This window comes from Callospermophilus lateralis, chromosome 1 (assembly GCF_048772815.1).
Source record: "Callospermophilus lateralis isolate mCalLat2 chromosome 1, mCalLat2.hap1, whole genome shotgun sequence".
NCBI classification, from domain to species: Eukaryota; Metazoa; Chordata; class Mammalia; order Rodentia; family Sciuridae; genus Callospermophilus; species Callospermophilus lateralis.
The window spans coordinates 43,328,200-43,341,674 of NC_135305.1; the positions used below are offsets into that span (position 1 = coordinate 43,328,200).

A 13,475-nucleotide genomic window follows, 5' to 3' on the forward strand; every position below is an offset into this window, starting at 1 on the left:
CTACCTGAGCTCATGATGATATTTATTTTTCAGATTAGGAAACCAAGTTTCACAGAGTATAATTATTAACTATTAATAATTATTAACATATATTTTGTAACTTATGCAAGGATGCTGTTGATTAGTGATAGTTGGTTTCCCTGGAAAGCAAATTCTGGTGGATATTAGCATAAAGGAACTTTATTGGGCAGTGCTCACATGGGCAATCATATGCAAGAAAAGGGAAAGAAATAGAATTAGGCAGAATAAGATGGGTTATCATGCAGTCTCCAAGAAGGCCTTGGCCAGCCCCACTGGGCATTCTAAAGTGGGATGGTCTTTCAGAGTTATCTCAAGTTTAGGGCCTGTGAAACTGTAGGCTTTTATACATCTATGTTGACCCGTCATTCTTGGGAATAGGACATACTTTGGGGGAACTTAGCTCCTTTTAGCACAGAAAATCCCCAAAGAGAGCTGACCGGTCAGGGCAATTTGCTGGCTGCATTCACAGGAGCTGGGAAAGTATCATTTCTTCCTAAAGGAAGATTTAGGAGCCACAGAACATACCCACTACAGTAAACCTTACTAAGAATAAAATCTATAATTTTTCTTTCATTCTATGCTGTCATTCCTATTTTATCTAAAAAATATTTTAAGGACTTTACATACTAACTTTCCATTTCAAATTTCAAGTTCAATCTTGGCATGCAAAGCTAACCAATTAGCTTTAATGTATTAATTACAAACATGACTATTCATTGTAATATTATTACTAACTATACAGTTAATTGTATTACTGCTGAAAATTCAAAGTGTTTTATTTTAATAACTTGCACTATGGGCAGGAGAACTTATACAATAAGCAACTCCAAAAACTGGTTTAATCAAATGAGCTTTGACTTCATGATGCAGAACTGTCTTTACATCTGGCCTATATCTCCCCTAAAATATTTCACACATAGGAAAGTTTGCCAATTTTTCCTTTGTTAAAGCTGTTTTTGTAGGAGGCTTGTAGGTTGAGATTGAACCCTACTCCCATAGGGAAAGATAAGTAAATCTATGGCCACACTTTGTGGAAACTTTAAAAAACAAAACAGAATAAAACAAAGGACCCCTCAACCACCCTCCTATGAAACAGTCTTACAAAACGGTATTTATCTTTAAAGTTTTACATTCTTAATGCTAATTCTTCTGCTTTTTTTAAGAGCAAAATTACTCAAGTTTTCTGATTTCATATAAAATATGGGTTTAGCACTTGGATACACTAGATACTTAGTAATTGTTTAAATGAATGGAAACATCATTATAAGTAAATTAACCCAAATTTTAAAAATAATGGCAATAGGCAGGCACAGTGGCACATTCATGTAATCCCAGTGACTCTGGTGGCTGAGCAGGAGGATTGCAAGTTCAAGGCCAGCCTCAGCAATTTAGCAAGGCTGTAGCAACACAGAAAGACCTTGTTTTGAAATAAAAAATAGAAAAGGGCTGTCATATAGTTCAATGCACCTCTGGGTTCAATCCCAGAACCAAAAAAAAAAAAAAAAAGGTGGGGCGGAGGAATAGCCAAACATTAAGAATAACTCTAGTAATACAAAATCTTGAAAGGTGCAAATCAACAGCAAAATCATATGTGGGGTTCAATTTGTCTAAGAATTAAATTCCCTAATGGTTGTGTTTTAATTTCGGAACTCTAATTTGGTTTCATTTCCAAAGGTGACATTATTCTGATTTCTTTAATTTGAGAGGTCATCTGATTTATAGATGAGAAAACCAAGACCCAGAGAATGTACAAGCTAGTGATCATGGGGTTAATAGAACCAAGGATACTTTCTGCTCCATCTCACTGTTAGTTGAAGAGGTGAGGAGCAGATTAGGGGTTGAGAGGGAGAGGCAGCATTCAACCATAGACACTGACTATTGTCTTTTGATTAAAGTGTGAATCCCATTATTTATGTATAATTATAATGTACCAATATAAAAACTAAAGTGTTAGAAAGGTACCAGGAAGGAAGAAAATTTATGTAAACAATTATGAAAAACCAGCTGAGAAGGAAAGTTGAAAAATGCTATCTATTGAGGTAAATCCTGAGAAGGTGCTATTCTTTATTTTCTATCCTTCAAAAAATATCATACAGTAGTAAAATTTGTTCATTTAAATATAGATAAGATAATCTGAATTCACAGGTAGATAAATAAATATAATAGAGCCTTTCTCAAACAGTTTAGAATTAGTTTCTCTAGTAACTAACAAATGTGTCATATAAGTCCAGTATAACATTTTTATTGGCACTTGAAATAAATGTATTACTCAGTAGTGGATGTGCCAAAAAGAAAATCCCCACCCTATTTCCACCCCCACAGAGCACAAATGATTATTTATTAAGCAGTGACAGAGTAACTTGGAGTGCAAAACAGAAGTCATCATGGTTATCTGGGTTCTTAAAGATTAGTTGTCGTCATAGTGTTAAGATCAAAAAAAGCTTTTTTAAGCCCTATAAAAATGTTCATGAAAACAACAACAATATCAGTTTTGATTTTGGTACTTGAAATTGTAGCTAGCTTCATTTTTGAGTAATACTCTTTCCAACATTTAAGTATCTTGTTCCCTGCATTTAATAAATTCATTCAAAATTTAGATGTTAATTGAAATACCTTCTATAGAAAACCTTTCAGAATTGAGAGTATAGGTTTAGTGTTCGTTATTTATTTAGACCTAATATATAATAATTATACTTAAGTGGTCTTTTTTTTTTCCTTTTGCTTCCAAAGAACTAAAGTGCTCTTAGAACTTTCAGCATCCTATTGTATTAACCCTAAAGCTTACTTAGCTAGCTGTTTCTGGGTTTTTTTTTTTTTTTGTACTGGAAATTGAACCTAAGGGAATGTAACCACTGAGCCAAATCCCCAGCCCTTTTTTATATTTTTATTCAGAGACAGGGTCTTGCTAAGTTGCTTAGTGCCTTGCTAAGTTGCTGAAGTTGGTTTTGAACACATAAACCTCCTACCTTAGCCTCCTGAGCTGCTGGGATTACAGGTATGTGCCACAGCACCTGGCATATTTCAAAAAGCATATTCCACACTGTTCTGGATCCAACACTATATTTAAATATAAAGCAGATACCTCAGAAATATTGGCTAAGTGGTTTCACTGTCAAGGTGGTAGTACAAGTTCCATGGAAACATCCCTTAGAGAAAAAAGAAAAGCTAGAGGAAATCATAAAAATATAACCATTTCAAGTTTTTGGAAAGTATCCAAAGGGCACAGAACAAATGAATAATCATTTATTTAAGAAAAAATCTACTAAAATTCTATAAGAACAATGAGACCATAATATTTGTACCATTACCTACTCTGCCAACTTGGCAAAGTTTCACTCTGGTTGGATATGACAAAGACAGTTCCCAAACCAGGAGAGTTACCATGTCTCATCCAAAGAAGCAGGCTACCATCATCTGATATCCCCTTCATTTCTAAGGTAAAGTGGCTAAATTGTGGTGAATACGCCTAGAAATAAGACTTGAACAACATTGTATACAAACTACACCTAACGTATCTATAAAAGACTTCATCCAACAAAGGTAGAATATGCATTCTTTTTTAGCATAAATGGGACATTCTATAAGATAGAGCATAAAATGAGCCTCAGAAAATTTTAAAAGGCTACAATCATACAAAGGACATTTTAAAAATCATAATAAAGTAAAATAAAAAATTGATAACACAAAGAAATTTGGAAAATTAACAAATGTGGAAATTAAACAACATAATCCTAAAAAAAGCAAATGGGTCAAAGAAGACATCACTAGGGAAATTAGAAAATATCTTCAGATGATGAAAATGAAAATACAAAATAATGAAACTTATGGGATGCAGCTAGATGAGTACTTGAAGGGAGAATTATGGTTGCAAAAACAAATCTTAAAAAGATCAACTATCCAAAATGAACAACCTAAATTTTTACTTTGAGATATTTGAAAAGGAAGAGCAAACTAAACCCAAAGCAAGCAGAAGAGTATGACTGCAGCAGAAATTAAGGACAGTGAATAGAAAAACAAAAGAAAAAAATCAACAAAACAAAAACTTGGTTTTATGAAAAGATCAACAAATAGAGAAACAGCCAGACAGGCCCAGAGGAAAAAGAGAGAAAGGAATGGAGAGGAGAGGACAGGAGAGAAGAGAGAAAACTATTAAAATTAGAAATGAAAGGGAATACTACTGTCAACCTATAGAAACAAAAGAATTTTCTCTGTCTCTCTCTCTCTCTCTTTATATATATAAACACAAAATAGGCAATTTAGTTGAAATAGAAAAACTCCTAGAAAGACACAAATTACTGAAACTGATTTAAGAAGACCCTAAAAGTTGAAAAGACACAAAACAAGTAAAGACAATGATTAGTAATCATAAACTTGCCACAAAGGAAAGCACAAACCCAGATAGCCTAATTGTCAAAGTATTCCAAATATTTAAACAGGAATTAATATCTATCATTCACATACTTTCCCACAAAACAGAAAGAAACATTTCTCAATTTATTCTATGAGGTATTACCAATACCAGATAAAAACATCATAAGAAAACTACAGACTAATATTCTTTATGAATATCAATAGAAAAATCCTCAACAAAATAGTTATGCATTGCTTAATGATAATGATACTTTCTGAGAAATGAATGCACTGTTGGGCAATTTTGTCACTGTGCAAACATAGAGTATATTTACACAAACTAAGACTTCACAAGGCATTATAGTCTTATGGGACTACTGTCACATATACAGTTAGTTGTTGACTGAGACGCTGATATGAGGTGCTTGACTGTACGAGCAAATCATATCCAGAAGTATTTTAAAAGGATTAAACACATGACAAGTGGAGCTTATTCCAGGAATTCAAGATTGGTAACACACCATATCAAGAGAAAAAAGGACAAAACTATATGGTGGGAACAGATACAGAACAGCATATGGCAAAATTCAACACCCATTCCTGATAAAAACACTCAACAGACTAGAAACAGAGAACTTCCTGAACCTTATTAAGTACATTTATGAAAAACCCACAGCTAGCATCATACTAGATTGTGAAAGACTGAATGCTTTTCCTCTAAGATCAAGAACAAGATAACAATGACTGTTCTTGCTACTTCTATTTAATATTATATTGGAAGTTCTAGGCCAGGGCAATTGGATAAGAAAATATAATGAAAGACATGAAGTTTGGGAAAGAAGAAGTAAAATTTTATGTCTATTTGTAGAAAACATGAGCTTGCATATGGAAAATCCCAAGACAGCTCCTAAAAAAAAAACTATTTAAAAGAATAAACAAACTCAGCAGGGTAAAAGGAATCAACATATATATGAAAAAATTGATTGTATTTTGACAGAGTAGCAATCAATCAACTGAAAATGAAATTAAAAAGTAACACAAAGACAAAAGAAAAGCAAAATGTATACTCTGAAAACTATAGAACACTTTTGAGAGAAATTAAAGAACATCTAAGGATATAGGATCACATATCCAATGATTTCATTGATGTGAAAGGTATACAATAGGTAACTCTGTACAGAAAGAAAGTGGATTGGTGGCTCCCTGGGCTGGGAGGCATAGTGTGGTAGAGTTGGGAATGAGAAGTAAATGGTGAGGTGCTTTTTTTTTTTTTTTTTTAATTCTAATTTGTTATACATGATGGAGAGGTGCTTCTTTTTGCAATAATAAAAATGTTCTAAAATTGGTTTTGGTTATAACTAGAAAAAAATATACTGAGAGTCATAAATTTTACCCTCTAAATGGGTGAATAATCTCAAGAAAGCTACTTAGAAAAAATTAGTTAACAATATAAGATCACTCCAGTCAGAATGCCTATTATCAAGAATACAAGTAACAATAAATGTTGGCAAGGATGTGCAGAAAAGGTTCATTTACACATTGCTAGTGGGACTGCAAATTGGTGCAACCAGTAATGGAAAGCAGTATGGACATTTCTTAGAAAACTTGTAATGGAACCACCATTTGACCAAGTTATACCACTCCTAGGTTTATACCAAAAGGACTTAAAATCAGCATACTACAAGTGACGCAGCCACATCAATGATTACAGCAGTTCATTTCACAATACTCAAGCTATGGAACTAACCTAAGTGCCCTTCAACAGATGGATGGATAAAGACAGTGTGGTATATAGACATACAATGAAATATTACTCAGCCATAAAGATGAAATTATGACATTTGCCAGTAAATGGAAGGAACTGGAGAATATCATGCTAAGTGAAATAAGCCAATTCTAAAAAAACAAAGGCCACATGTTCTCTCCGCTTTGTGGATACAGACAAATGTTCTCTCGGCTTTATGGATTCCACAACTAGGGAGGTTGGAAAAGAGAAGAACAGAAGTCCACAGGATTAGACAAAGTACAATGAAGGGAAGGGAGTGGAGAGGGGAATATGAAAGACAGTAGAATTAATCGAAAATCACTTTTTTACCCTTGCATATGAATACACAACCAAGGTAACTCTACAACATGCATACCCACAAGAATAGGATCCTAATTAGAGTAAATATACTCCACCTATGTCCAATATGTCAAAATACTCTGTCATGTATAGCTAAAGAAAACCAAATATATGTGATCATAGTTTCATAGTATTTACTATTTTCAATTTATAATTTACAAATTCTTATGATATATCCTTTATTCATATTTTATAACTTTGCCTTTGTTGTATATCAAAAATGTGATGAACTTGCTCACATCAATTCTCTTCTAATTCTAGATTTAGTACCCTAAGCAAAATACCTAGGGAAATTATCCTTGCTAATAGTAGATCAATGTTTTACATTTCTCTTTAAAAATATTTAGTATTTTATTTTCAATAGTATGTATATTTTAGAACATGATCAAACTATCCTATGTACATGTATGAATATACCATAGTACATTTCAAATTTATGTACATCTATATTGCACTAATTAAAAAAATAATAGGGAACAATAAGAAAAGGTCAAGAAGGGGAAGGGAGAGGGGAAGAAAAGGTGAAGTACTGGGAACTGACCTGGAGCAAAATTATATTCTATAGTTGTATGAGTATGTCAAAATGAACCCAATATTATATCTATAATAAAAAAATAAAAATTATAATACCTACCTTTTAAACTTGTTTTCAAATTCAGGATATTGTGCAGGTATTTTAAGTTTTATTTTTTGCTTTTATTGGTGCATTACAGTTGTACATAAGGACTGGGATCATTTTGACATAATCACACATGATGAAATTTCATTTACTCCATTTAAGTCCCTAATGCCCCCTCTTCCCCTTCCCTCCTCCCTGTTCCTCCTATTTCTACTCTACTAAGCTTCATAACCCCTTTTAACAGTTTTTTAAAAATCCCTTTAAGTCTTAATAATTTTAGATATTGTATGTATTGCTGCATTTTTGTGCACATACTCAAGTAATTCCCAGAAAGATTGAGATATAGAAATTTCCAGCATTCTTCCTTCCTGTCCTAGTTAATATTTTGACTTCTACTTCCATAAATAAGATTGACCTATTTTGACTTTACATAAATGGAATAATCATATAGTACAAAATTTTGTTTGGCTTTTAAAACAAATTCATAAGATTCACCCATGTTTTTATATGTAGTCAGTTTGCTCTATTTTATCACTAGGCAGTATTCCACTGTATAAATATTGTTATTTATCCCTTCTGCTGAAGAATGTTTGGTGGTCAGAAATTTTGGGCTACTGAGAAGCTTACTATGAACACTTTTGTACATGTGTTTTGTGGATGTGTACAATTCATTTTTCTAGAGCATATATTTAGGATTAGTACTGCTGGTTCATCAGGGAAACATGTCTAAAAGTTTTAATAGACACCACCAGTTTTCAAAAATGGCTTTCACTAATTTACAGTTTAACTATCAATGTATAAGTTTTATTCTATATCAATACTACTTTATCTCCTTGGGTTTTTCATTTACATTTCTCTGTGACTAATACTGCCAACCACCTGTTGGGCTGAATTTGGCCAATGAGCTTGAAGTTGTTGACCTTTGTCTGACCTCATTTGGCCACTCTTCAATCTTTCCCAGTTCTTCCTGTCTCCCCTCCTATGAATGTTGGTGCCCTGAGTTCAGTTCTCTGTCAAGCTCAGTTCTCTGTCGACATCATTCCTTTGTATCTAACTCAGACTTACCATATTTTTGAAGTTATAAATCCCCAGTTTTAATCTGTTCTAGCTCCTGAATTTCTAATGTATTGTACTGTTTATTCAGATCTCTTCTCTACCCTTCTAATTGCTCTGCCTTTCTCTGAGACTTATCTTGGTAAGTCACACTTTTATCCTTCTGATTGTTCAAGCCCAAAAATGTAATCCTTGGTTATTGGTTTTTGCTTCTTAGTAAATCCTATTGGTTCTTTAGAAACCTGTGTTGAACACAACTGATTTCACTATTTCCATTGCTCATTGTAGTAACCTTCTAAATAGCCCCATAGCTTCCACACTTTGTGTTCCTAGTCTGTTTTAAAATAGCAGTAGTAGAGGTCCTTTTAAAATATACATCAGATCCTATTAATTCTTCATTCAAAATCTGTCAATAGTTTTTCAGCTCACTTAATTTAAAACTAAAAGGTTCCAGCAATCCAGTCTCCTATTATTTCTGAGTTAATATTTTCTTTAGTCACTCACTTGATTCTAGCCTTTCTGGGTTTCTGGCAGTTTCTGGAGCACTTTGGTTTTGTAGTGATAGTTTCTGTTCTTGAATGGATTTATCCAGATATCTGTATGGCTTGCTTTGTAAACTTTTGTTTTTCACAAAAGACCTGAAATTTGTGAGGTCTTTCTGCTATTTAAAATACTAACTTTATCATGTATTTTCCTGTTTCACCTTGTATAATTTTTTTTTAAAAAAGCATTTATGGTATTTATGCTTTGTAGTTTATTTCTATTAAAATGTAAGTTCTACAAGGGCAGGGATCATTGATTTCCTAACATTGAAAAAATGGATGGTACATGGGAAGTGTTCAGTAAATATTTAAGTGAATGAATGAATGCTGGAAAGAGCATGAGATTTTAAGTTAAACAGTATAAACTGAACTCCCAGCTTGTATTATTAGTGGTGTGAATTTTAACAATTTACTTCAATGGTGTCTCTAAGACTTAATTTCTGTAAAATAGGAATATATTTCTCATAACACTATACTATGAAGTAAATAAAATGTTTATGAAGACCTTATCATAGACATTCAAATACTGATCTACACATCTCTCCCCAAGAAAACCCCTGATAGTGCCCTCCCCATAGTTTTTTACAGTATAATCAGTTTCCTTTTGAGCAGTACAATTTCTACATTTTCAGCATAAAGTTATAGAAATATGAGTTAAAATCATGAATTTTTTTCAAGAATTCTCTCCCTTTGCTTGATGTTTACTTCTCAAGCAATTTTAAAATAAATACATCTGTTTAAGTATGGCACTAAATTAAGCAAGATTTAAATACCATATTACCCGCTAAATTGTGCCTGTCCTTTTATTAATTTATTAATTTCATTTAAAAAATCTGAATATCAATATTTTGATTATGATAAAATACATCTTATGAGAAATATATGCCATATTCTACTTTCATAATATCTGTCAGAATGTTATACCTAATTTGTCATATTTCAGAAATATTTTCCATTAAAAATTCTAATGTACTTTGTGCTTTTTACACTATTATGATTTTCTGCTTTTGTACTTTGCATTGAAATATTTTTCCTACATACTTAATACATAATTAAAAGTTTTGACATTTTACCTTCATCCTTTGCATTTTCTGAAATGCCTTTAAAATTAATAATTTCCTAAAAATATCTCAAAAAATGTAGTAAGAAATTCCTTATTATGTAGTAACAGAAGAAGTAAATAAGGACTAAAATAAAGCTACTGACTTATGAACTCTTTGCAAATTTTCTAAGACTATCAATGACAAAGGAACACACTTTAAAATATAAAGAATATTAGATAAAACTTTTATTTTGAATGTGATTTAGTTGTATGTTCAAACTAAAGAATTATGTATACTTTACTGCTTGATCAAAATTAACAAAATTATAAACTATATTTACAACTCAAATTGACAAATCACTTTCTAAAGAAAAACTCTCTGCTTCATATTATCATAATTTTCCTATGGAGTACAGGCAAAGAATGAAGTTATATTGTACCACAGATGGTTATTAAAAGCAAATGAGGATAGTTTGAATAAGACATACAGACATAATTTAAAACAAATATTAGGGTTATTTTCTCTGAAAAGTTAGCTTGCAAATGAAAAGAATCAGCCCAAAACCACATATTGTAATAGCTGTCCTCTTCAAAATTCTACTCTTCCATGTAGATACTTCTTCCATTAATGGTATATGAGTTGGATCATTTTCCCGTTCATTTTGCAGCTAAGATTTAGAATGGAAAAAAGAAAAGAGTTAATATGCAATAAACTGAAAATAAAACACCTTTTGACCTGAAAAAGTAAATCCATATTAATTTGCTTGATTTTGGGGGGGGCAACTCAAGATTCTGATGAATATTTAAAGTGAACACATATCTTGAAAGAAAGTCTTTCACCATTATCCTATTGCTGTAAATTATTAATTTTACTTTAAAAATAAATGCTTTCATAGATTATCACATTTTAAAATGGTGTTTTTAAGTCGTGAGATAAAGTTTCTTTAATGTTAACTTAAAGTCTGTATTTTACCTGTGAGGAATAACAATTTATATTTATTTACTTTCATATTAAATACCAATTAATGTCTTAAAAAAGAGTGAACCATTCTTGTAACAAACCTACAATAGATGAAATGTAACAAAAACTGGAAGATCAGATGCTTATGCTAGAAACTTAATACTTTATTTAAATATAATTGCAGAAACACATGTCAACAAAAACTGAAGTGGTCCTTTTACAAATAATGTGTTAAAGAAGCCTCATGCAGTGTGGGAGTGGGGAAATAGGGAGACAGGGCAGGAGGCAGGGAGGATGGAGGAAAGAAGAGAAGAAAGAAAGGAAAGGAGAAATGGCTGCTGGGGGTGGGTCAGGAGGAAGAGAATAAGCAGAAACCAAAAGATCCTTGAGATAAAAAGAATCAGGCACATTTATAGAGTGATATTTACTAGAAACATCCTGTGCTGGAGTGGTGATATAAATACTTTCAACATCAGCAGAAATAACGACTTCTAAATTCTACAGTGTAAATATTTAATTTTAAAAGCCTGCAAAATTAATTTTAAATTTATAGCAGAAAAACAGACTTCAATGCCAATCTCATTAAGACTGTATTCTTGGTGTAACTTCCAAATGGCTTCATTCAGCAACAGATTCCTTTTTGACACTGATGCTCCATTTACTGAATCCTGAGACAGTCATTCCTTTTATTAACCAATTACTTAGAATGACCCTTTCTGACAGGAGCTGTCAGTGTGTTGGTTCGAAAGAGAGTGATGTGGTGTTAAAGTCTAGCCTTGACCTCTCCCACCCTCTCTCTTTGTTACTTCCATAGATTTATCTGTGATAACTCATGTTTCTTTTTTTAAAAATCTCCTTCAGTTATTATTGGTAAATTTTGAAATATTATAAACTTAACAAGCATAATAATATATTCCAAACCTGGAAACCATAATAATTCCTAAGTCAAATCCCATTATGATAATTACTACTTGAAAACTTATCTCAAAAAAAATCCATAGCTTGCTCAAAAATTAAGATTTTCCTGCCTAGAGAACTGTATCTGCTATTATTATAGACTAATAATGTGTGTTCTTAAGGCTAGTCCTTATACATAAATTTGTAAATTCTAGATAGAGAAGGTCACAGAAAAAAAAGGCCTTCTACGTAGCCAAAGAAAGATGAAAATTTTCTTTAAAGGTACACATTATCAAAATAAAATTTATGGTACTTGAATGTATTACCTAAGTTTTAAAGTCAGTAAGTCTCTAAAGCCATGGTTCTTAATTTCATTCATTTCAGAAAATTCTGGTTCTCTCTTTCCAATTTTATCTCAGGACTCCATAAGCACTCCCCACTTATCCACTCTATCTTTGTAACTTTGAATTGGAGAAACCAAATTAATAACCAACCTTGAGGCAAATATGTCTTAGGGAATTTCCTACATTAAAAGCTGATGCTTTGTGAAGTTTCTATACACAAAGCCTTCCAAATTTTCCTTGAATCCCCACAAAAAATATTAAGTTAAGTTAAATATTCTTCTAGATAAGTTAGAGGTATTGAATATGAATGGTGCTATAATTTTTTGTTGTCAGCAAGTTCAGGCTCTATCTAGCTTGTGCAGAACAGGTAGCTGACATACAGCAGGCACTCCCATGTTAGTTGAATGAATAAAGTCAGAACACAACTTCTAAAATACCTCTTTCATGACTGAAGAGTTATTTTCTCAGAAAATTATAAAATTTATTGCTTATTTCCCCATTTAAAATATCTTCTTCCCACTATTATTTTGTAGAAAATTTGCTTCACAACATTTTTTATTCTCACTTTTAAAAGACTCCTATTGATTAAACATTATTATAGTCAGAATGAAAAACTAGCTGGAACATGTATAAAGCTTATTTTGAGGAAAATACCTTTTTTAAAAAAATCTTTCTTACTTGTCAATGGACTTTTATTTATTTATTTATTTTTATGTGGTGCTGAGAATTGAACCCAGTGTCTCACAGTGTCTACAGCAGTAGAACCCAGTGCTCTACCACTGAGCCACAATCCCAGCCTGAGGAAAATACCTTTTTTGATATACTAAAAACTAGCTGAAATATGTATAAAGTTTATTTTGAGGAAAATACCATTAAAAATTTTTTTTCTTAGTTGTCAATGGATATTTATTTATTGATTGATTTATTTTTATGTGGTGCTGAGAATTCAACCCAGTGTCTCACAGTGTCTACAGTAGTAGAACCTAGTGCTCTACCACTGAGCCACAATCCCAGCCTGAGGAAAATATCTTTTTTGATATACTATTAGTGAACATGTTGAATGAATTATAAGTAGAAGCTGTAAAATTTTAATATATAACCTAACTTTCACATAATATACATCCAAAAGCATTATAGAAATAAAATTTATTTATTAAATAGACATGAAGAACTCAGAAATGAGTTCCTTAGTTGCCTCTAAATGTTTTCCTTTACTCTCTTCTCCTTCAATAAAGGTTCCTATTTTTAGCAGTTCAGATCTTGGTATAGCTAATTTTCTTTAAATTACCTGCCTGTAAAACCAGATATATACTTCTATGTGAATATAAAAACAGAACCCAAAAGACCTACATTCTTTAAAAAACAGAAATTAAATTACAAATTAATATAGAAAGTCTGGCCAATAGAAGAAATATTTCATCCACCATTATATTAATAGAGCTATATTTCATTTTGGCCTTTTTGCAACTATATAACTACTGAAGATAGAAATATTTTTAGAGTCTTTGGAACATCTTACCA

The 13,475-nt window shown here is 31.9% G+C and overlaps 1 protein-coding gene across 1 annotated transcript in view; it reads right to left on the reverse strand.

The window, feature by feature from the left end:
- Window positions 1-10,267: 10,267 nt before the first annotated feature.
- Window positions 10,268-13,475, reverse strand: part of Asz1 (ankyrin repeat, SAM and basic leucine zipper domain containing 1) — a 39,211-nt gene continuing 36,003 nt past the window's right edge. Inside the window, exon 13 of the mRNA XM_076861716.2 lies at window positions 10,268-10,420. Coding sequence (XP_076717831.1) covers window positions 10,268-10,420 — 153 coding nt within the window. The remainder of the gene's footprint in view (window positions 10,421-13,475) is intronic.